The following is a 25996-nucleotide window of genomic DNA, read 5'->3' as shown; positions in this document are numbered from 1 at the left end:
TCATTTATTATTAATACTTCGAATAATACACTTTTCTATGCTTTGCTTTGTATTTTTATCATAAAGAAAAATAAAAGTACAAGAATCACAAAGTTGACTTGGATTTCTTGGAAGATTTAATGAATTGAAAATAACTTTAGTAACTTGGTTAATTCCACATATTTCACAAAAAGTTAAAGTTCTACTATGAGAATAAATTTGTATAGGATAAGAATCTTTATATGGTGAATCATATTTTGAATTAAATAATCTAATATTAGTAAATGTAACTCTATGCTCACAATCACCAGAATGAATATATGTTGAATGAGAATTGATTGGAATATTTAAATGAGAAATTTGTGTATTCTTCATATCAAAAATTTGAGGATTAGATTTCATAGTAAAACCACTTAAAGTATTAATAAAATTTGACTTAATATCATCAGTTCCATTTAAATATAAATCACCATTAATTTCAAAACAATCACCAGTAGGATGAAATCCAAGCAATTCTTCCTCTTGTTTTGAATCATGACATATAAATGAATTACTTAATTCTGACAATGTTTGTGTTTCTAAAATATCAAACTCTGAAATTTTCATACCTCTTATTTGATGGTAAAATGAAACAGTAACAATAATAGTTCCATCTTTAACAATTTCGCTTTTACTTTCTTTTTTTTCTTTTCTTTCTCTTTCTTTTTCACTTTTACTTTCTTCTTCTCTTTCTTTTTGATTTTTACTTTCTCCTTTTCTTTCTCTTTCTATATTTGAATGATGATGATTACTATTAGTATTAGAAAGAGAATATCTTTTTCTAGAAAGAAAATGAGGTAAAACAATACTATTCACACTAACAAATTGTCTTCTTAATCTAGTATTTCTACATAGTCTTGTTAGAAAATAAGAATTCCAAAAGATTTCCCTTCTTCTATTTTGTTCAATTTCCTTTAAACTGACTAATCCTGTTGGTATTCTTACAATTTTACCAGGAATTCTTGATAAACGATTTCTTGTAACTCTAGATGGACTTAAATTCTTTAATCTCTGTAAAGTAAGAGAATCTACATATTTCATATGCATGTCCTTTTCTAAATCAAGCTCATTATGCAACATCTTTTCAATTTCTTCATAATATGTTCCTACTTGTATTGAATTAATTCCTTCATTAATTTCATTTTGTAATTGAAAATTCAAAGTTGAAGAATATGTTAATTCTAAAAGAGAAGAAAGAATTTCTGTTGCTTTTTTTGAAAAATCATTTGTTGAATACACATTCATAGGGAATTCCGTCCTTATATAAGCTTTTCTATAATAACCAAGTATGTTTTCTTCCATTATTATTCAGTAAATATTTATCATAAAATTCTAATACTCAGTGAAAGAAAAAAACAAATAAAGAGTTTCAAATTCAAACAGCCATTTTCTCACAATTCTATCAACTTCAATCAATTCAATTTTTTAATTTTTTCCTTTTTTTTGCCATGGATCTTTTTATGATTTATTAAATTAAAAACAATGCCGCCAAAAGTACCGGTACTTTTGGCGGCACAGTCATGTAGAGATTATAATGTCAAAGAAGAAAATTGGAATTTTTTTAAACTAGATTTAAAGTAATATAGAGTGAAACTGAATTTATAAAAAAGGTGATTAGGTTGGGGAAGTTCTGATGAGAAAATTGAAATTTCATGAGCAGAAGTTGCTCAAGAAGGTGAATTTATATTCTTGGAAGAAGGAAGATAATGAAAGAGAAACAAAAATTTTGCGAAGGTATTATATACAAGATCGAGAAGATTATACAAAATACAATAAATTATGTGGATTAATAACCAAATTAGTTTCTGGGATTAGAAAACTTCCTCCAGAAGATGAGTTTAGGAAAACTACAAGCGAGATGCTTCTTAAAAAACTTTATCATATGGGAGTAATTCCTACTTATAAAAGTTTAGAAGCAATTAATGAACTTTCAGCTTCAGCTTTCTGTAGAAGAAGATTGGCAGTAGTTTTAGTACAACTCAAATTTTGTCCAAATTTGAAAGATTCTGTAAAATTTATTGAACAGGGTCATATTAGAATTGGTCCAAATACTATCACAAACCCTGCTTATCATATATCTAGAGAAATGGAAGATCATATTACTTGGACTCAAGGTTCTAAGATTAAGTCAATCATGCAAAAGTTCAATAATGAATATGATGATTTTGATTTTCTTGGTAATTAGTTGCTATAATATTTAGTTTATTTTTAATTATATAATTTTAATGTTGAATATATTTCTTTATATTTATGAATTTATCTACATTTAGTTGTACGTTTGTTTATAGATACTACTAATTTTTGACCTAATATTATTATTATTATTATTATTATTATTATTATTATTGTTCATGTTAATACTTTAATTTCTCTTTCTTTATCACTCGTTTTCTTCAGGAAAGTTATTATCATTAGATTAAATAAACAAGAGAACAATGGGAAAGAAGAATAAGGAAAAGAAAAATAAAGGAAAGTAAGGAAGAAGGAAAAGAATGTAGAAATAGTAAAGTATGAAAAGGAAAGAAAGAAGAATATGTCAAATAACAGGATAGACACCATAAAATAAATGTAAGGAAACAAAAGGAATAAAGATCCCAAAAGAATAATTCTCTTTCTTTGAAATTTTAATTTTCTCAAATTCTTACTTAACGGTATAATTTTTATTATAATATTGCCATGCTACTTTAGTTTGGGCGCCAAATATATCTGAATAAACTGGTCAGTTAGTATTCCAGTAAATTAGATTTAGTAATGAATCTTTGGAAGATAAGAAAACCAATTCCCAAGTAGTTTCACAAATCTCAGTATACAATTACTTTTATTTGTTTAGATTCAATCTGAATAAAGCAAAAATATGAGTAAAAAAACCTTACCTAGAGCAATATCTATTGATTGTGAAATGGTAGGATGCGGTGAAAATGGTCATATCTCTGTACTTGGAAGAATTGCTGTAGTTGATGATAAGCTTAAACTTCTTATGGATGCTTTTGTTAAACCAAGTATGAGGGTCACTAATTTTAGAACTAAATGGAGTGGACTTACTTGGGATAAACTTAAATATGGAGAATCTTTTGAATCAATTCAAAAAAAATTTCTTCAAATTGTTGAACATTATAGAAAAGAAAGCACATCAGGCTTAGTTTTTGTTGGACATGATATATCTAATGATTTTCAAGTACTTAAATGGACTCCTCCAGAGTCTGAAATTAGAGATACTTGTACTTATTTTCCTTTAAGAAAACTATTAATTAAATCTCTTTTAGAAAAAGGAGAAATTACTCATCATCAAAAAGAAGGATTTCTAAGACAAAAACCTTCTCTTAGATCTCTATCAAAACATGTTCTTAATTTAAATATTCAACAAGGATCTCATTGTCCTTGGGAAGATGCAAAATCCACTATGATGCTTTATTTAATGGTCAGAGATAGATGGGAAGCACTTGTTTATAATAGAAACAGTATTACTAATTCTCCTACTACTATAGCTCTTAATAATGAACAAAATGAAGATCTGGGAGAAGCTGTTATTCCACATAATAAGAAGAAAAAGAATAAGAAGAAAAAAGATATTAAAAAAGGAAAACATGTAACTATCAATGGTAAATAATATCTTTCTTCAGTTTTTTTTTTATTATATGAAGTTGAAGCAAATTCATATACCAGATATTTTCTCAAATTCATTCTTTTTTTCCTCAATCTCAAAAATTATTCTAATCCTAAATACAATATTATTTGCAACTCTAATTGTTAATTATTCTTTTTAAATAATATAGTAAAAAAAAGGTATCGAAAGTTTCCCGCCCAAACTTTTCATAATTTATTATCAAAGTTGAAAAATTTATCCTTTTAAAAGAAATTTTTAGAGGGATTAAGAAGAATGGTGAAACAATTCACAAACGTACCTATACCTCAAGGATGGGATCAAATTAAGGATGAATTGGAGAAATATAATGAAATGATGAGAGAAGCAGAAAATTCTTCTACTAAAGGTAAGAAAAAGAATGAATATTTATGGCCAATATACAGAATTAATCATTTAAGAAGTAGATTTATATATACCAAATATTATTTGGATAAAGAAATCTCCAGAGATTTATATGAATACTGTTTGGATCACGGGTATGCTGATAAAGATTTGATTGCAAAGTGGAAAAAACAAGGATATGAATATCTTTGTTGTATTAATTGTATTTCCACTTCTAATACTAATTATGGAACAACTTGTATTTGTAGAGTGCCTAGAGATCAATTACAAGACGATGGTGAAGATATTGAATGTGTTAATTGTGGTTGTAATGGTTGTTCTACTTGAACTAATATTAATTCAGTTTTTGCACTTTTTTTCAAATTTTATCAAGCGGTAATTCTTAATCTTGCATGCAAATCGCTGATATATAAGCCTAAGCTTTCAAGTTTTGGTATATCTTTTTATTTTGTTCCTTTTTTTTCTAACAAACATTTTTATTTATTTGGTATAATACCATCCACTTATTTTTTTTAAATCTTTTATAATCATTCAAACCAGTGTGATCTTTCTGATTTGGCTTTGAATTACCATAAATATATATTATATATTATATATTATATATTATATATTATATATTATATATTAAATATTATATAATATATATATAATACATTTAAACCTAAATAACTTAAATAAAATTAATTTTGAATTATATTTTGTTCTTAAGTTTCTTTTATAACTGCATATTTTCATTAAGATTGTTTCTATTTAGTTTGAAATATATTATTATTTTCATTCATATTATATATTTTGAAAGCATAAAAAAAGAACAAAAATTTATATATATATGATATATACATGTGTTTTAATTAGTAGGTACCTTGTATCTTGATCACAGGTAACTTAGATCTAAAAATTGTAATTAAAATAGAAAAAAAAATGAAAGCATAGAGATTCCCCTTTTTTTTTAGAATAAAAGCTTCAGAATCTAAAAACTAGTAGTAAATAATTCAATAATAAATCACACAAAATCTATCTTATCCAACCAATTTACATATATTCGTTAATTAAAACCTTAATATTTTATATATAGTTTTTATTTTTCCTTTCCCCATTCTAAACCCATTCCCGCTTTGCATAATTACTGGTATATGTAACATAAGTGGCGCCACAAGTTTCCCGCCACCCCTCTATGATAGATTTACATAGAAAATATGTTGAAGAAAAAGTATAATAAAAACATATGATAAGAGTAGATTTCATGTAATAATTAGAATTTGAGATAGTTATAAAGCCAAGATAGTACGATTATTTTTGGAGTGAATAATTATATGAAGAAATTGAAAAAAAGAGAGTTAAAAATAGTGAAAGGATTAGAAGGAATAGGAGGAAATATAAATAATTTATAGAAAAAAGAAAAGCAAGAAATATAATCGAAGAAATAATTTATTATAAATTTAAAAAAATAATAATTCTTAGCTTTTTAATAAAAAATAGTGTGGAGATCTTGTCTAAATAAGAAACAAAATGCCACCAATATGGACCAAATCAGATTTTCTTGAATTAACAATAGGTGCAAATTGGCGAGTACCGTCAAATATATTAGGTTGTGATGCTGGATCTTGGTATAGTATTAGTAATAGTGCAAAGTTTTATCTTAGAGTTCTTGAAAAACTACAAAATGAGTATTTGTCAATGAGCAATACTACACAAACTACAACAGATTTAGAAAATTTGAGATTATGTTTAAATCGAATAAGAAATTCTGTTAGTTATATATCAGAAGAATTCCCTTGGTCAAGACTTAAGTATATGTATGAAAAAGCTATTTTAAGAAAGTCTAATTTAGATTATAAAGAATTTCATCGGTTTATTATTGATACAATTTCTAAAGTAAAGAGTCTTGAAAATAATCATTCTATTATATTACCAGGAATAATCTCTATGGATGATCTAAAAAAACCTATATTTTTGTTATATGTTGTATCTAGAAATGATCATCATTCTTCTACAAGTTTTGAAACTATTAAAGAAAATCATCATCCAAAATACTCTTTTACTGTTATTAATGTTTCAGGATTTGGTACTGAATATCACTTATATACAAATTCATTAATGACTAATAATCCAACTTCTCTTATGAGAGATTCTGTATTGGTTATTTCTGATATTTATACTGAAAGAATACTTCATTCTGCATTCTGGATTAGTCTATATAGATTGTCTTTTATTCCTTCAAAAAACAATATACATTATTTATATACTGTTTTACTTCCTTTTCTAAATGAAAGAAATCTATATGATAATTGGATCACAACAAATCATTCAAATTCTTCTTATAAACTTGGAATTGGTAATATTTGGATACCAAATCCAAAAAGAAAAGATTTTGGATCTAGTAATAATCTTGTACAATCAGCTCTTCAATTCTTATTTCAAAATTATTCTATTTCAATCTTTAAGGGAGTTAAGCCTGAACAAAAAGCTAATCAATTCCAACTTTTCTTAAATTGGTCTATTCTTAGACTTATGGAAGAAGATTTTTCTTATTGTATTAAGAATTCTGATTCTATTTCTTTTGTTAATGCTTGTACAGTCATTTCTGCATTTATTAAAGCTTTTGCATTTGAAATATCCAATTATTCTTTTGGTTTATCAATTCAAGATCATTCTTATATTCTTGAAAAAAGAAAAAATGATTTACCTTTTATTAATTCTTCTAATCATAATAATATAATACCATTCAAAGAATGGTATCAACATTTAAGCCATTTTAAAACCAATTTTGAAAAAATGTTTACTTGTAGTTTATTTGGATTTGGAATGGGATCATGTACTTTATCTCCAAATATTGCATCTAATACAATTACTAGAATTACATTATATTCAACTTTTGGTAATTTTGGACAATTCAGACTTGATGGACCTAATATAATGATGTTAGCAGGAGAATCTAATGAACCTAATATTGATATTCCAATAGAATTAGATTCTATTGATAGAAGAATTACATGTATTGAAGATGTTATTAATATATTAGAAACATGTATATCAGTCTGTATTTTACTTACAACACAATCAGAAAGTACAAAAAATTCTCATCTAATTAAGTTTAAATTAATACAACATATATTTCAAGATCTGATTCCTTTACCTCTTCCTTGGACACATCCTCAAAAGAAGGAAAATTGTTTTTGGAGTTTTTGTCAATCTCAACTTTTTAGATCACAACAAGTAAGAATCTTAGAATTACTTAATTCATTAATGAGACATTTTTTAGCAAGTTCATTTTCTATAACATTTAATCATAAAATTCCTCAATTTGATCGAATTATTATAGCTGGTGCAATTTCATGTATTGCTGATAATATTGCAAGAAGTTTTGCTTTTGATTTTAAATCACCATTATCAATACATCTTACTGGTAGACATCAAGGTCCTAAGAATTGGTTTTTTGTGGATCTTATCAATTTTCAAGAGATCACAGATTTTGGTATATATACAGATCCAAGTACCGTAATAATAAGATCAATGATACTTGATTATTTTCATTCAACAAAATATTATAATTCTGATGAAAATTTAAGATTAGTACCAATATTTTCATTTGAGGATAAGCCTGGTACAATAGATGAAGGTACTATAGAACTTTTAATGCAAATTTCTACAGAATTTGGTTTTCCGAGTCATTTATCATTAACGAAAGATGATCAAAGAAAGATGAAAACTTTTTCTATACCTTTATTTTTTACTGGTGAGACAAAAGAAATGATGGATATTTCACCAGAATTTTATAGTTTAAGAGATATATTTTTTTATTTGAAATTTGTTATTACTTTAAATTTCGAGAATCATCCTGAGACTTTGAATTGGAATCCATCTAATTCTTTTCTAGTTTGGAATTATAATTCAAGTAAAGATTCTTATCAAGTTAAAGGTTTTGATAAGAATTTGGAATGTAATCATATTTCTACAAAATCTTTAGATACAAAACAAAATAAAGGACTTTGGTCATCTTTTACAGGTTGGCTTACAAATTCTGGTGATAAGAATCATATTAAGAGTTTTTCAAAATTAGCTGATCCTGGTACAATAATTAATACTTTTGATACTTTAGAGAATGTTCCAATTGAATCATTGGTTTATATGAACAATAGTTCATCTTCAATACATGGTAGTATAACATCATCAGGATCTAGAGTTGGAGCTGTTGGACCAGGTTTTACCATGAATCAATCAGGATTAGGATCTATTGGAGATATAGCATCAGGATCGATAATAAATCAAAATTTTATGAATTCTTCAAGTACAGGAGGATCAGGATATGGTAGTTCTGAGAATTTAAATTTTTCTTCTAATAATAGTTCATCATCATCAAGTTCATCAGTATCAATAGGAGATGAGAGTGATATTCTATATTTGAAGAGTCTTCCAGGCTTAAGTGATCAATTATTACCAAGTGAAGTAGAGCGTGTATTTCAGTATTTAACAACACCTTATCTTAGAATACCTCTTCTTTTACAATTCTTTTCAGATGAAAATAGGATCAACTCCCTTTCATCAGTTTCAGTACAGCATATAATTTGGATGTCTATTTTAGAGCCTTGGCAATGGTCTCCTCCTTCTTCTTTAAATAGTTCAAATAGAAGAGGATCTAATTCAGATTCTTCAAATTCATTAATGTTAATACCAGTGGAAGATAATAAAGAGATTTCAACATCTTCAGGTCTTTTGTTTAATGAGATTTTAAGATCTCCTTCAACACTTTTTAAAGCATTGGAAGAATTAATGTTGATGGCTTTAGATAAAGATACTGGATCATTTTCAGGAGCAAATTCAAAGATTATATTGTTTGTACTTAGAATTTCTATAATAATTTCAAATTATACAAAACATTTGATTAGATATTATGAGAATTATACAAGAATGGGATTAGGAAAAGTATTGAATATGAATATGAATAAGAATGATAATAAGGATAAGATGGTTAAAGATTCTATGATGATTGGACCAATGATAAATGGAGTTTTTAGAGGATTTGAGATTCTTTTTAAGGATGAGAAATTAATTAACACATTAAGACAATCATATATAAGATTAAGGTATTTAATAGAAAATCTTTATTTAAGAATGATTGTGGATTGGATGAAAAAAGCTTTAAAGGAGCTTAATATTTCTTCCTTATGTGTTTTGTATGCTCATATTGCAAGTATTTATGGTCAAGTTTTCAGTATTGATGATTTAGATATTCATTCTATCACGCTTTTACTTTCTTCTTTGGTTTTTCTTACTACTCATTACTCTGTAGAGGATGGTTCCTCCAATAGTAATGGTAGAACTTTTAAAAAGTCTTCTTCTTCTTCTTCTACTTCCTCATCATCATCATCAATTCACCAATCTGAGAAAAGATTCTCAAGCTTATATATAAGAAATCCTTGGGGTTATACTTTGAATAATATATTGGGAGTACCGGATTTGGATATATTTACAATCCAAGCAAGAACAAGAAGTATTATAATTAAATGGCTTTCAAATAATGTAAATGAAGCAAATTTAGTATTAGATACTGTAGTTAATGCAGTAGCAATGAAAGGTATTGGTGAAATAGATATTAATAATTTGGATCTTAATGATGATCATATAGATGATGGTTTAACAAGAGGTCCATCAACAAGGGAATGGATTCAACTTCCAAGTATAAGTGGTGGAGGAAGGTTTGTTCCATTGAGTGAGATTCCTGCAGATTTATATGATTGGTTAAGTTGTGATGATATAGATTCTGTTAAGAATAAGATTAATTCAAAAGTTGGATCTAGAAATACAAATTCTAGTGGTAATTCTTCCTATAGATCTTTAAACTGGTGGCGTTTGAAAAGAAAGTTTTCAAGAGCTATACAATCCAGAGTTCAAAGGGGAGGAGGAGGAATTGGAAGTGGAAGTAGTAGTGGATTACGTTCAGATGATGGACAAAAAGAGACTTCAGGTTCTTTTATAGACGGATTAGGAGGAGGAGGAGGAGGAGGAGGAGGTGGTGGTGGTGTCAGTGGATCTTATTCTTCCTCCTCTCCTCAAAGCAGGTACTTAAGTACAAGATTAGAGTACAATGAATGGTTTAGGACAATTCTTTCAATTAATACTGAGACTGAGATAAATGTTCAATTTTCATTATTTTCACTTAAAAACAATAATTTAAGAGTTCTTGGGAATTGGATTCATGAATTTGAAGATTTTGAAGATGTGATTAGGGAATCAGATGATTTTCAGAAGGATCAATTGGATGAAGAAGGGAAAGAAGAAGAAAGGAGGGAATTCTCAAATAATAGATTATTGGGAAATCAGTTTCAATCAGCAGATATTGCAAATACTGAAAATCTTTATTGGTGTAAATTGATAGGAAGTAGAATTGATTTATATAAATGGGAGGCATTTCATAAGACAAATCAAATAACTTATAAGACAAAATATAGTAGAAATAGTCTTCCAAAAGGAGCTGAATGGATTGTTGATATTTTTGAACCTTGGAGAGCAATTTTTCTGGGTGGTGTAACAACAATTTATATTGATGATGGGAATTCTGATACAAATAATGATAATAGTAATAATAACAATAAGATCTTTGGATCTTTTGGTTCTAAGGAGAAGATAATAATGGGAAGAAATATTGGAAAGAATAAGATGAGTTATAAGCCTCCAGATCTCTCAAATATGGTAAGAATGCAATTTTTATATCCTTTATATGAACCTGGAGAAGGACCAGAATCTCCAAATCAAAAAGTAGCGAGTATGAGAAATACAATAATTTCAAGATCAGAGTTTGATAATGTTAGAAAGAAGAGGGTGAATGGAGATAATAGTAATAATAATAATAATAAGGGAGGTGATTTAGGAAGTGAAGAAGAGGATGAGGAGGAAGATATTGTTTCTCAAAATGTTGAAATAGTGACTCATTCATTGAAAGAGATAGTTATTCAAAGATTTCCTCCAGTCATTTTAGTATTTGATATTGTTGAACAGGGAAGACTTTATTATAAACAACTTTGTCACACTTCAAATATTTCCTTTAGTCTTGGATCTTTGGATAACAGCAAATTCATAACTCCTTTTCTTTCAACTAGGGACTTTTACTGTGACAGAAATGGGCCCACTTCTTTGGGTTTTGGAGAATTAGGAGTAGGAGGTGGAGTAGGAGTAGAAGGTGGAGGAGGAGGCGGGAAATTCTCCAGACTAGATTCCAATATGGATGGAAGGTTTGCATTGGCATCTGGGATGCCTTTAAGTAGAGGAAGGAAGCCCAGTAGGTCTTTAGTGATCATGAGAGATTATTACAAAGAACCAGTTGGTACAGAGATGTATATACCTTCAAGGTTTTTATTGGGATTGATTCCACAGATATTTTTGGAAACTCATGAGTTTTGGCAAAGTCAGAGTACGGGTAATATTCGAGGATATCCAAGAAAGTCAAAATTAAGATTATCCAAGGTTGAGAGAAAGAAATCAAGTTTAAAAGAAGGATCAAATAATTCAGCAGTAGTAGGATTGGGAGGAATTACTAGAGAAGATTTGAAAACGATAAGAAAGGATCATCTAAAAAAGAAAGGAGAAGATGGTGATACTTTCGAAATTCAAGATCAAGATAAGAAGTTGAAAGAAGAACCTAGAATGCATGATGAGGATCTTTATTTATTGGATATTTTTGTATATCCTTGTTCTGATCCAGCTCAAAGATATGGATTAATAGGAGATGGAATATCTTTAATACAGAGAAGATATATTCAGAATCCAAATATTGTACAAACATTGATCAATCTTCAAACATTATATGGATCTTCAGGAGAGTTTCATTCTTTATTTAATACTTTACAAAGATTGGATGATGTATCTCATACTCTTTTATGGTCAAATGATAATCCTATGGATTCTAATGGAACAGATAATCTTTCAATGGAGTTAAATTTAGATCAAATAGAGTTTCCGAGATTACATTTAAGTTTTGTAAGAAGAGAAAGAGATAGATCTAACACATTATTAACAATGCCAACAAATATGAGAAATTCTTCAGGATTTAGTTCTGGACAAGTAAGATATGTTTGTGAACAACATAGTGGACTTTATTTAAGTTGGAGGAATATATTTGATTATCCATTAACATATGAATTACTTAGAGGTCTTCCTCATTCAGTTCTATTAGAGAATGATGATGGTGATTTTTTCATTTTGGTTCCTGCTACTGCAAAACCTGTATTAATTCCTCCGATAGGATTAAGTGGAGGAACAGGAGGAGTAGAGGGAAAAGGAGGAGTAGGAGGAACAGGAGCAGGTGGTTCCATTTCATCAATTCAAGGAAAAGAACAGGGAATTTTTGAAAGATTTTCATCAACAATAGGAAATAATAATGAGGGTCTTTCATCTTTGATCTATTCCAGTACAAGTATTTTGAGTGAAAATATTGAAAGTATTACAACAGCTCCAGGTCAATATTTAGTATCAATGGCATCTGTTGCATCTCAGAATTTGTTTCATACAGCAGTTTCTGCTTTGGCAAACACTACAAAAAATGTTGTTGATGGAACAATTAGAAAAGCTGGTGAAGTGATTATAGGAGGAGGATTAGGAGGAACAATAGGAGTGGGAACAAGAGGAGTAGGTGGAGGACTGGAACAAGGAGAAGGACTTGGAGGAGTTTCTTCATTACTTTTCAGAGGAACTTACATTATGGATAGAGGAGATAAAGTCTGGATTTCAAAATTAGGTCCAACAAAGCATTATTTATATCCTGTTCATACTTCTAAGTCTTTTATATTCATTAATTCAGTAGTTTCTGGTCTATATTTAATGTTATGGAGATTTTTGGAGCAACAATTTGAGTCAGTACTTTCTGTATTAGATATTGCAACAAGCAGTGATATGGAAAGTTCATTTTCTATGGAAGGTGAATGGAGTTCAGAGGAGAAACAGTTATGGCAAGTATTTAATAGTTTAGGCCACGCTTGGGACTGTCATCCTGATGCACATGCATGCAGACTTAAGATTTGGTTATATTGTTTAAGACATTTCTCAGCTTCATTATTATTAAAATCAAGAAATAAAATAAAAACAACAAATAAATCTCTTTTTTTAGCATCTGATGAATTCTTTTATTCAACATGGGATCTTTATCCAGATATTGAAGGATATGTAACAAAGCTTGCAAATGTTTCAGCAAATTGTAGACTTTCTTTAGAGGAGGAATTGGAAGTTTTACAAGCATTTCCAAATTTTGTTAAAGATTCTCCAGAATTAAATAATCGTCTAAATTTAGTCACTTGTGCTTTAGAAAAGGAAAAGAGTCTTTATTCTTCTTCTATATTATCCTCTTCTAAGATTTCTAATGAAAAAAGAGTAGAAAAAGGTTTTATTAAGGAGGATAGAGATCTTGAAATGATTGAATTTCAACTTTTTAATCCACAAATTCCTCAAATTGATGATTTTGATAGTTGGATGGATATTTCTTGTATTGGTGTTTCAGAATATGGAGGTGTTTCTAATATTAATAATCCAATTTCTTCTTTATGGGAAAATCTTTCAAATACTTTAGGAACTTTGAATCTTCCTCCAGTAGTTAATAATAATAATAATAGTAATATTAATATTAATAATTCAGGAAATGGTTATTATATGGATTATGGTTTAGATAAATCAAAAAGATCAGCTTTTCTTTCTGATGGACGAAAGATGATCAATGATAATAAAAATTATCAAGGAGGAATAGTTTCAGGAGAAGATGCAACTGAATTTTTGATCAAATTTTTAGGAAGATCAACAATTTCAAAAATGATTTCTAATGCAGTTTCTGCAACAGTTTCTGGAATTTCAAGTGGAGTAGCTGCAGCTGTAGCAGCTGTATCTAATACTAATACTAATAATAATACTAATATTAATAATATAACAATGAATAATAATAATAATAATAATAATAATAACAATATTACTGGTGGATTTTCTTTAGATATTCCTTTTATTCAAGATGTTTCTTCTTCTAATACTATAGGAACAATAGTAGGAGGAGTAGGAGTGGGAGGAATAACAACAACAGCAACAGCAGCAGCAACAACAACAACAACAACAGGAGGAGGAGGAGGTACAATTGGAGGAACTCCAGTTTATCTTTCAGATTGGATTTTTATCTATGAATTACTTACAGGATATTTTCCATTAGAAGTTATTCCTGGTGAATCTAGTCATGTATGGGGAGTACTTTTGGCAAGATCTCTTCCAGCTTGGGATTGGAAATCACCAAGTATACTTGTATCAATATTAAGATTATTAATATTAAATCCTAGATTAGCTTTAAGTTCAAGAATGCCACGTTTTTCTGAAGAAGTAAAGAAAAATAAGTTACAAATTGGAACAGTTTTAAAATCTCAAGAATGTTTTCAAACTTTGGTAAAAGATGCATCTTTAATACTTAGTCAAGAATATAAATCAGGATCTTTAATTACTTATTCTAGAAATTATTCAACAAATCATTTAAAATCTTCAAAGAATACAATTTCTTCTTTCTTTTCTTCATTATTTCTTACAAATATGGGTAATTGTATTTCACAAGAAGGAAATTCAATTAAAGCTTTAACAATTTCTCCAGAATCCAGAATTTCAAGATGGAATATTTCATTAAATAAAGGTAACTATAACTGTGAAGAAAGAAAACTTGGATGTATTATGGTTTCTGGATCTTGTCAAATAAATCAACAAGATTTACTTTGTTATTCTAAATCACCAATTCTTGAATCACAGAATATAGACAAATTTTTAATTCCAATAGAAAAAGAACAAGTTGAAGATTCAATTTATGATTTACCAGGAATGCTTTTCTCACATCCAATAAGCAGAACTACTATTGGTAAGTCTTCTTTGGAAAGATATAGAAATGATATTAGAGAGTATTCAAGAATAATTTCCAATAGATTAGACTTTTCTATTCTTGGACTTGATTATACAAGATTGTTTTCTGCTTTTTGCCATTATCACGGATTATTGGTTGGATCTGGACCTGGAGCAGGAGCTGGGGTTGGAGTTGGACAGGGGTGTGGAGTTGGACAGGGGTGTGGAGCTGGTCCAGGATCAGGAGTAGGAGTTGGACCAGGATCGGGAGTAGGAGTAGGAGTTGGGCCAGGATCTAGAGTTGGAGCTGTTGGACCAGGTTTTAATTTGAATCAATCAGGATCAGGAGTCGGACCTGGATCAGGATCAGGAGCTGGACTTGGACCTGGATCTGGATCTGGATCTGGATCTGGAAAAGACCCCAAAGTTAGATGGGAAGAGATCAGACAAGGTATAATGGATCTTAGAATGCTTCTTTTGCAATTATATTTCAAAGATGGACAATTCATAGATTCTGCCATTTCCAGACTTGATGAAATAGCTAATGGCCAAGCAGGAAGAAGAAGTATATCTCAAGAAAGGAAAGCTAATAAGAATGAAAAAGAGTGGTTTTTGTATTGGTCTAGTATTTTTGGAAAGTTATGTGGTAAAGAACCAATATTACGCTTTGATTTTCTTGTTTCTCAATTAATGAGCTCAAGCTCTCAAAATGATATAAAGAGATTGAGTCTATTTGTAGATGATGAAGATATTCAAGTTATTCATTCATTAACTGCAGCTACGATGATGACTGTTAATCGAAGATCTCAAGTTAGTAATGCTTTAATTCAACTTAGAGATATTATTTGTTTCCTATCGAGCATTCAAGATGAACTTAGAATTCGAGAAGGTGGAGGAATGGGAGGAATTGAAGGAGGAAGAGCAGGAGGAGGAGGAGGAGGAGGAGGAGGAGGAATCGGCCAAAAAATCCACAAGGATTTTAAATGGTTGGAAAGGAATTTGATTTCATTGGAAATGAAATTAAAAAATGTAGCTAGAGTACTTTCTTCAAAAAGGCATTATGTAAGATTATTGAATATTAGAAATGGAGTTGAAATAGTTACAAAAGAAGATCTTGAGAAATGTAAAAGTGAGGATATTATGGCATTATATGATCCAAGATTCCTTGTTTTTGAATTTGCTTATAGTATTTTATTAAGAAAAGATCAAGTTGAACTTATACATAAATTATATAATTCAGCAATTAAAGGAAAAAGTATCTGTCATCAAATGATTATGGGAGCTGGAAAAACTACAGTTATTTCTCCTTTATTATCTTTATTATTAGGAGATTCTGAGAGATTAGTAGTACAAGTTGTTCCTCATGAATTACTTGAATTTACTAGGGATGTACTTAGATCCAGATTTTCTTGTATTGTTAAGAAAAGGATTCTTAAATTCCAATTTAATAGGAATTCTATATGTACTCCTGAATTATATAGAAGACTTGTACATGCTAAAGAACAGAAAGCTATTATTCTATGTCATCCAACTTCTATAAAATCTTTATTCTTAAAAACTGTATTCTTATTTAGAATTTTAAGATATTGGAATAATGATATTACTTCTTCTTCAGGACTTAAAATGGCTCTTAAATACATTTCTCTATCTGCTAATATTAATAAAAACAAACTAGTAGAATTATTTGATAAAAGTGGATCATCAATTAAACAAATGTTAAAGATTGGAAGCAATACTACAAACAACTCCAAGGGAGGAGAAGGAATAATAGGAAATGGAAAAGGAGGTGGAAAAAGAGGAAGAAAAATAATGGGAAGAAGAAAAAGGGAAATGAGAAATTTAAGATCAAAGGAGGTATCTTCCAAACTTGTGAATGAAGTTTTAAATAATGAAGATAAAGAAGAACTTTATTTACAATACAAGAAAGAACTTGATTTATGTCTTAGAATATTACATATATTCAAATATGAATCTGTAGTAATTGTTGATGAAATTGATATGATTTTACATCCTTTAAAATCTGAACTTCATTGGCCAATTGGTGAAAAGATTCCATTAGATTTATCTGGAGATCTTGATCAAGATTATTCTCATTCTCATGATCATTCTTCTATTTTTATTTCGGATAATATTAATTATTGTGAAGGAGAAAGAAATGAATATTTTGGATCTAAACAAATCATTCAAGATCATAGACTTAATAATTTTAATAATAACAGTCATGGAATTGGAGTTGGAACTGAAGTTGGAGCTGGATCTGAAGATGGAGATTATAATATCAATAATAATAGTAATGAATTCTATTCTTCTACTTTAGATTCTATAGGTATGAGATGGTTAATTCCTTGGTATTTAATTGAAGCTTTACTTACAAAACCTAATCAAATTAATCTTCTTAGTAATGGTCAAATGCTTAAAAGTGGATCTATTGTTAATTTACTGATCAAGATCCAATCTAAAATAGAATCAGGGATTTCTAGTAGAAGCATACAAAGCAATCCTCACTTAGTTCTTTTGGATGAGGAATACTATGAGAAAGAAATCAAACCTCTTTTGATCCGTTGGATCATCTTTGTTATCAGACTTCACAAATTCTCAGGACTTTCTGACGAACTTTGTGAGCTTTACTTGAGTACCAGAGGTTCTTTGAAACTTGGACCTGGATCAGGGGTAGGAGTTGGACCTGGACCAGGGGTAGGAGTTGGACCTGGATCTGGATCTGGACAGGGATACGAATCGGGACCCAGAATCAGATCAGACCATTCAACAACTAAAGGAACCCAAGAAAACACTAGAGATCTTAATTTTTCAACCTTAATCTCAAAACTTGATCATCTAGATGATTCTAGTATGAAGATTCTTAATTTAAGCAAAGATTGGATAAATGAATATCTTCCTCATGTATTCCAACTTGTTCATAGAGTATCATATGGTCTTCTAGATGAATCTACATCAGGGATTTCCAGAAGAAATTGGCTTGGACAAAGATTTCCAGAATTTAAAACTATTAAAAGTGAAAAAGATATAACAAAAACAACAACAATGACAGAACAAACTCCTCCTTTAAGTAGACATCTACTATCTATTCCTTTTATTGGTAAAGATACTCCCTCAGTAGCTTCTGAATTTAGTCATCCAGATGTTGTTATTGGACTAACAATACTAGCTTATAGATATAATGGACTTAGAAGAAATGATATATATCATTTATTAGATTCACAAAAAAGATCATGTCAAGGAGGATTTGGTCAACTTAAAGATAGACCAAGTGTATTAGAATTTAATAAATGGGTAAAACTTTCTGGTGGAAGAGTTAGAGGAACTAAAAGAGATCAACTTAAAAACATGATCTCTTCTTTAAATTCTATTGATCATCAAAAAAATAATACAACTCCTGATCTTATTAGTAATTTTGAAAATCAAAGTGAAGAAAATAATATTAAAACAAATAAAAAAATGAATAAATTAATTAATTCAATCAAAAATAATAATAGTAATAATAATAATTACTACTATTATAACAATAATAAATCATCTTCACAAATTGATCAAATTTGCCTACTTTGGCCTCTTGATGTAATTAATCTTCAAGATCATGAACAATTGGAACAACTTTATCAACTTCTTAGATTTCAACCTCTTGTTATTAAAGCTTTTCTTGGAAGATTAGTATTTCCTGAATTACTTGAATATAGTGAAAAACAACTATCTGCTTCTGGTCAAGAAATTGGCGGGGAAATGCTTTTTTCTACAAGATTAGGTTTTTCCGGTACCCCAAGTGAATTACTTCCTGTTGAATTAGGTAAATGTGAATATGAAAAAGGAAGTGATGGTGAAATGATAAATTATTTAACAAATGGAGAAATAATTTCTTCAATTGAAATTTTAGATGTTGATTGGACTGTCAAAGAATTTCTTTTAAATATTTGTAGTACATGCAGAAATAAAGAAGTGCATGCATTAATAGATTCAGGTGCATTTATCACAGGATTATCAAATGTACAAGTTGCAGAATTTTTATTAAGAAATGGACTTAAAGATATTGATGCAGTAGTTTTTATTGATGATAGAGATAAACAAATGATTATGCTTAGAGATGGTTTTAGAATTATTGAGATCTCACAATGTGGGGTTTCTTTAGAAAGAAGATTTGCTTTTTATGATCATGTTCATTCAATTGGACAAGATATTAAACATACTCCTCTTGCTAAAGCAATACTTACTGTTAGTAAAGATATGATTTTCAGAGATTTTGCACAAGGAGCTTATAGAATGAGACAACTTGGACAAGGACAAACTATACATATAGTTTTACAAGCTCAAGTTGCTGATCTTATTGAAAGAAATGCAATACTTTGTAGAATGATTTCTGAAAGAAACTTATTTACAAAATCATTAAATGAATCTTTTACCTCAGAAAATAATAATAAGAGAAATAAAGATTTAATTTCCCTTAAAGGAAATGGTAATAACTTTGAAATACCTAATCCTCTCTTATTCTTAAGATGTTTATGTGGTTGGTTACTTATTCAAAGTATAATTAAAGAATTTGAACAGAATCAACTTTTATGTGTACAATCTTTGGAAAATATTTGGAGAAAGAAATCATTTAGAAGAATGGTAAATGAACATATTCAATGGGAAGAGGATTGTAATTCTAATGAAAATCAAGATAAATTGGTGGATGTATTTGTAGAGAAACTTTCTTTTGAAATTCCAAGTACGGTACCATTTAATATTCCTATTAAAGATCAACTTAGAAACAAACTTTTGGATAATCGTGATATTATTATTGAAAGTAATAGTTTTGGTTCAACTAACTCTTTTGTAGTAAATAATGGAACAGAAGGCCCTGAGATCAAATTAGCAAACCATCTTCTTGAACAACTTGAGGAAATGAGTTTATACAAAGGTCACCAAGCCGATAAAGTTAGAGGAGGAGGTCTTGATCGTGAGATGGAAAAAGAACTTGAAATGGAACTAGAAATTTATCAGGAAAAGGAGCTAGAACAGGAAAAAGAACAAGAAAAACAGCAAGAGAAGCAACAAGAGACAGAAAATGCTAATCTTACTTTAAAATGGGCAAAACCAAGCTTAGATGTAAGTAAAGACTTTTGGCCTTTTGAAGCCCTTTTGGCGGGAAATGCGATGCTTTCTATTGGAGTTGAAGGTGGGGCTGGAACTGGAACTGGAACTGGAATAAAACAAACTTCAAGTTGTTCTACCCACAATAACAGTAGTAACAACAATATAGGAAGGAAGAAAATAGAGGATTTTGCACCATTTGCTTTCTTTACAACTTCAAAAGGAAGTGGAGGAGGAATTAATCGTCAAGCTTCAACTATTACTTGTCCAAATCTTGAAAATATATTTCTTCCTCTTAGTGAATATTATGTAATAAGTTCAAATACAACAAGTAATAATTGCATAGATTTTCCAAATCATCTCAGATTTACAACAAATCTTTATAATCCAAGTATTGCAAGAAATTATTCCAACAACTCAAACTTGCAACAAAGACTTAATAACTTTAATATAATCATAGAATGGGAAAATTTCAAATCTTCCAATAATAATAACCACCTTCCTAGAGATTATCTTATTCAACTTAAAGAAGCATTTGCAGTTTTTGATGGTGATTCAACAGGAAAAATCAATTTGGATGATATTCCTGATCTTCTTAAAACTCTTAATTGGGTAGAAAATGTGAACTTATTTGAGAAAGAAATTCTCAAGTGTCTCAGACTTAAGATTAAATCAAAAATCAAAAATCAAGATAATAATAATAATAATAATACCACTCTTGTTCCAAATGGGAATGATAAATCATCAATTAAAACTGTAAATAACTTACTTAGCGTTGAAAATGAATTAAATGATAATAATAATACCAATACCAATAATAAAATTAGGATTGAAAAAGATGAAGAACTTTTAGACTTCATTAATGATCATCCTTGGGAAAAATCTAATAATATGAATGATAACCAACTTATTGAAATGGATTCCAGTGAATTAATATTAGAAAGTAGTTACTTACAAGAAGAAGAGAAAAAGATTAATATTGACTTTGAAGAATTATACCAAGTAATGAATTCTGTGTTGAATACTAGCTCAAATAAATGTTATATTGGTGTAACCTTAGAAGAAGCTCAATCAATTAGATGGATTATTCACAGAATTTGTTCAGATACTGATGATGGAGAAATCCTTAGAAAAACTTTAAATCAAAAAATTAATAATCAATTCTTCAGTATTAAAATATACCATCTCTCCAATACTCTTCTTTTACTTGATGAAATTAATAACTATATAATTTCTTCATTTTCAAAACCTTATTCACAATTTGACAATAATAATAATATTCCAATAGATTTTCTCGAAAAAGTGAAGCAAGAAAATAATATTGAAAAGATTAATTTATTAGAATTACAAGCCCAATCAATATATAAATTTGTAAACTCTGAAAGTAATTTCACAAAACAAGAAATTAGTACTGTTGTTAGAACTCTTCAAAATAACCACTGTAAACTTAGAAAAGACTTTTATATGGATATTAAGAAATGTAGAAGACGTAATAAAAAAGAAAATGAAACCAATTTATTAGATAATAACAATCTTTTATCCATAATTTTCACAACACCAAATGAATCAGCCATTTTACAATGTAGAGGATTAGCCAGTAGATTGTCCTCTAAATTGAATAAATTTAATATGACCATTCTTGATTTATTCAAATTATTAGACAAGAACCAAACAGGATCAATATCATCAATTCATTTATATGCTTCATTGGAATCACTTCAAATAGCTCCAAATCCTTTAGATTATTCAAGAATTATACATTTTGTTTTTGGAAATAATTTACCAGATCTTGCAAATGATTTAAATTCTTTACATCATATTTCAATTTCTCAAGAAAACTTTATGAGAGCTTTCTATACCCATAAAAACTATTATAATAATAATTCGTCAATTAATAACACAAGTTGTTTACCTTCTTTACCAAAAATAGATGATTCCATGATTAATCAAGCTGAAAGTAAACTTAAACATAATATGAATATTTATAGAGATTCTTATAATAATGGATTTGGAGGAATTGATGGATTAGGAATACAATATTTTGATCCAATATTTCTTTCAAAGTTAAAATGCAAATTAAATCTTCATAGTAATTTCCATAAAGTCTTTGAAATACCTGGAGTAATAACCATTTGGAATCCAGAGCAACTGGAAGGAAAATATAGAGGTGTTATGAAAAAGAATAGAGAAAGAATATGCCTTGGACAATATGGAAGTGGAAACTATGATTTTACTATAAATAGTAGTAATAATAGTAGTGGAAATTTCCAATCACAAATACTTGAAATAACTGACCATAATTCTTCAAGTATGTCAGAAAGCTCAGAATTGAAAAAATTTGTCAGCATAGTTTTCCCTCATCCAAAGAAATTTAAACCAATATTCAAAGGATCGCTCTTAATTCCAAATACAAATATGGAAACTGGAATATTTACAATATGGAAACCAATTCCTCCATCAAACCAATTTGTATCTCTTGGAGTAATTGTAACAAAAGGAGATGAAGTTCCTTCAATTAATACAATCAGATGTATTCCTGTTCACTGGTGTAGAATAGTTAATTATAGAAGTCTTCCTTGCATTGGATCTTTACAGCAAAAACCAACAATTGGACAAAAAATCTCAGAAAATAAAAATTCAAATACAATAATTCATCCGGTTTCATTTTGTCTTACCTCAAATCTTCAAGTGCTTGGAGCTGTTGTTAATCTTAAAAATCATTCATACTCTGAACATGCAAACATTTCTGGATCATTTGTAAACAAAGATGAATTTATTCAAATATATAACAAACTTTATGTTCCTGCTGATGAAAAGATTGCAAATGTTCTCAATTATCGTGAAATTTTGGATAGAAATGTCTTATTTTCAAGACTTTTCTGGCTTGATATTGCATACTCTGAAATTGCAGTTCATTATTTAAATAATAATAACTTTGAAGATAATAAAACAATCGAGGGTAATAAACAACAACATAATTCAATCCCTCAAGTAATTAACTGCTCATATTTAATCCCACAAATTTCTAACAAGAAGAATCATATTTCCAATAATCACCATATTTCACTTTTTGGAATATAATTATATTCTTTCAGGCAAAATTCTAATAGAAGGATCTCTGCTATCGCAGAAATCTTTGTAATCGCATTCACATGGATAATTATAATGACTTTCTATATACTTTCTTATTGTTATTGAAACTCTTCTTTTTCTTTGTTGAAATTTTCCTTGTATTTTATCATACATTCTTGACTTTATTCCATGCTCCCAAGCATACCTTATCTCATTTTTCATTATATATAAACTGTTTTCTGGTATATATACTGTTCTTTTACTAATACGATCATACTTTCTCGATCCACTGCCTTCTTTAGAAGAACAATCAGGATTTTTACGTTTTGATAATTCGTTAAATTCAAACAAAATGCCACTTCCTAAAGATATTACTGATATATTTTCACCAATTGTATGATGAGAATCTATATGTGGGCCAATACCCTTTCCTACTTCATATTCATTTATTGTAATCTGGTCAGGAACTTCTGTTATTATCTTTAATGATAACATTCTTTCTATAAGACGATTTAATATAGGTGGAATATCTCTCTCCCATACAGAACTTATTGTTTTATTATTATAATCAAAAGAATAACCATAATGTTGCACTTTTCGATTTAATTTAGTCTCCCACTGACCATTATTGTCAATCCAGTCTAATAATTCAATAGCCTCTAACTTATTGATAAAATCTTCCACTAAAACCAATCCTTTATCTGCTAAAAATCTTTTATTTTCATCATAATCTTCATTTTTTTGTTCAATAACATTTTTTATTTCAACTCTCTGTGAGTAACTTGCCTTTATTCTTCTACCACCAATCAACACTGGTGTTTCTTCTGCATGCAGTTGCATGCAATGCTCGTAAAATCGTATTGAGGCGGGTAAATTTGCAAATAATACAAAAGAATTCGAATTTTCACCCAAATGAAATTCTTTAACTTCTCCAAATACTTGAAACTCTTTCAGAAGATCTTCCTCTAATCCGAAATAGCACTTTCTACCAAGATTTGAAATATGAATCAACTCCGAAGGATTTTTTGACCTTTTATAGCTGTAAATGATCTCTTCTGTCATTATTGACACATTAGATTTTATATACTTTTTCCTTGCTTGCTAATTAATTAAATAATTAATATTTTTATTTTCTTGATTATTTCAAATTTTACCATTATGCGCTAAAAATTTGCGTATAGAATTCATCCATGATTATAATAATATTATTATTATTATTATAAAAATCAACAAAAAAGTTGGCGATGTGGCCATTAAAACATTCAAAGAAGATTCAGAGCCAGAATGAGCAGGAAAGAGCATGAAGACGATGACCGGGGACTTGAAAAACTCTTGGAACATTTAACTCTTCAAAATGATGCGTTTTCATCTTCCAATAAACTTCTTATGAATTATTATAAAACCTTGAAAATCCAAACTTGTAACTTAATGAGCCTAATTAAAGCACTTATATGCATTACTAATCCTAATAGTTTATCCCAAGAAGATGAAAATTGTGCCTTAATAGTAAATACATGCAAACTAAAATGGGTGGAATCTCTTTACAATTTCTTAAATATTACTGAACATGACTTAGAAACAATAGTAATTTCGCCAATAATAGAGTCTTATTCACTCTCTGAAGCTAAATTTGAGCTTAAAATGAGCCTGATAAAATCTGAATTGAATCTTCAAAAAGATTCCTTATATAAAAATTTTTATTCTAATATTATTGGATCCCTAAATCTTATTCATGATTCAAAAGGAATACGTGAGTTTGTTTTTGAAGCTTTGAACCTTTTTCAAGACAAAAAATTGGAAAATTCTGTGACAAATGAAGAACCTTTATTCAATATTTTTCTTGTTAAACTCTTTAATAATCACAATTCAGAAGAAGCTATTTTAATTACAAGTAACCAAAATGAAGGATCCTCACAAATTTTCTGTGAAAGACTCAACTTTGTTGATCCTTCCAAGTATTTTTGTTTTGACAAATGTATTCTATTTAACAAATTCAATCTTAGATTCCTTGTTTATAATAGTGCAGGCGGTCTTTGTTGGTCTGATAGAATATGTGATATGAATACTCAGTTTCTCCAGGATTACTTTTTTCTTTTCAAATTTGATAACCCAAAGAGAAAGCTCATTTTTAACATAATTTCGTCATTAAACCAATTCATTTCAAATTTTATGATCAATTCTATTGATGCTTTAAATATTGATCAATACAATAATGCTCTGAAACTTAATCAAAACTGTGAATTCCAAAATACTAATAACTCATTATTAGAAAATAAACCATCAGAACCTTTAAGTCCCATAGAAACTTTTAATACCATAAATAAAGTACTCTCATCAAATGATTCGCTTTTAAGCACTTCTATTATCAAACCTGGAAATACAATTCAATCATCAATTATTAATTCAATTAATACATTCACATCATGTGTATCTCAAGAAATCCATCTTGATAAAATTGATATTTCTTCCAATCAAGTTACTAATTTCTCAGATAGTAGTCTTCCAATTATTCAAAGGTCAAACTCCAACACTACCACTCTCTCAGAGTTTATTGGCGAACGAAATAATCATACATCTTCTTCCGAAACCCAAAATAGTATTAATATCGACTTTTTCTACGAAAATGATCTCCACTCCCATGAGTGGGTACTTTTATAGCTTTTCTTTAAATTTATCCAACTTGTTTACTTATATTGCATGCACCACCCGATATTGTGGGGTGACCATCTCCCAAATCAGGCGCCATTTATGTGGATCTATTAATGACCGGTAAATGCATGTAATATGTTGACAACGAAACAAAATAGACCATTAAATAGGGAAATTCAATCGTAATTAATAAATCTTACCATATTATTTTTATTTTTATTTTTATCATTATTTTTTTTTATCTCATCAGTTTTTTTTGAGATTGTATCGTTATCAATAATTTAAATAATTAAAGCTGACCAAATGCATACTACTTGGCTGAATATGAAAAGCTGATTTATGTTT

At 28.8% G+C, this 25996-nt stretch overlaps 7 protein-coding genes across 7 annotated transcripts; 5 read left to right on the top strand and 2 right to left on the bottom strand.

Annotated features, from left to right (window-relative positions):
• Positions 1 to 1320, bottom strand: cgd7_1050 (hypothetical protein; the record flags this gene model as incomplete). Its single annotated transcript, XM_001388335.1, has 1 exon — positions 1 to 1320. One exon carries the CDS (start codon positions 1318 to 1320, stop codon positions 1 to 3), a length of 1320 nt encoding a protein of 439 aa, XP_001388372.1.
• Positions 1321 to 1636: 316 nt separating this feature from the next.
• On the top strand, positions 1637 to 2203 carry cgd7_1040 (Imp3p-like 40S ribosomal protein S9. S4 RNA binding domain; the record flags this gene model as incomplete). The annotated part of the gene is made up of 1 exon (XM_628289.1): positions 1637 to 2203. A coding segment is annotated over one exon (567 nt), but the record flags the coding sequence as incomplete, so codon positions are not given.
• Positions 2204 to 2872: 669 nt separating this feature from the next.
• On the top strand, positions 2873 to 3625 carry cgd7_1030 (hypothetical protein; the record flags this gene model as incomplete). The annotated part of the gene is made up of 1 exon (XM_001388334.1): positions 2873 to 3625. One exon carries the CDS (start codon positions 2873 to 2875, stop codon positions 3623 to 3625), a length of 753 nt encoding a protein of 250 aa, XP_001388371.1.
• A 270-nt stretch (positions 3626 to 3895) lies between these two features.
• cgd7_1020 (G10 protein) lies at positions 3896 to 4330 on the top strand (the record flags this gene model as incomplete). Its single annotated transcript, XM_628288.1, has 1 exon — positions 3896 to 4330. The coding sequence occupies one exon, from the start codon at positions 3896 to 3898 to the stop codon at positions 4328 to 4330; it is 435 nt and encodes a 144-aa protein (XP_628290.1).
• Positions 4331 to 5512: 1182 nt separating this feature from the next.
• cgd7_1010 (very large low complexity protein) lies at positions 5513 to 23011 on the top strand (the record flags this gene model as incomplete). Its single annotated transcript, XM_628287.1, has 1 exon — positions 5513 to 23011. The coding sequence occupies one exon, from the start codon at positions 5513 to 5515 to the stop codon at positions 23009 to 23011; it is 17499 nt and encodes a 5832-aa protein (XP_628289.1).
• Positions 23012 to 24064, bottom strand: cgd7_1000 (F27M3_19 plant like RRM plus AlkB domain containing protein; the record flags this gene model as incomplete). The annotated part of the gene is made up of 1 exon (XM_628286.1): positions 23012 to 24064. The coding sequence occupies one exon, from the start codon at positions 24062 to 24064 to the stop codon at positions 23012 to 23014; it is 1053 nt and encodes a 350-aa protein (XP_628288.1).
• Positions 24065 to 24286: 222 nt separating this feature from the next.
• On the top strand, positions 24287 to 25660 carry cgd7_990 (hypothetical protein; the record flags this gene model as incomplete). Its single annotated transcript, XM_628285.1, has 1 exon — positions 24287 to 25660. One exon carries the CDS (start codon positions 24287 to 24289, stop codon positions 25658 to 25660), a length of 1374 nt encoding a protein of 457 aa, XP_628287.1.
• Between the last annotated feature and the right edge of the window lie 336 nt (positions 25661 to 25996).

This window comes from Cryptosporidium parvum, chromosome 7 (assembly GCF_000165345.1).
Source record: "Cryptosporidium parvum Iowa II chromosome 7, whole genome shotgun sequence".
In the NCBI taxonomy this organism is placed as follows: domain Eukaryota; phylum Apicomplexa; class Conoidasida; order Eucoccidiorida; family Cryptosporidiidae; genus Cryptosporidium; species Cryptosporidium parvum.
Note: the sequence above shows the minus strand (reverse complement) of the source record. Positions and strands in the feature narration are given on the sequence as shown.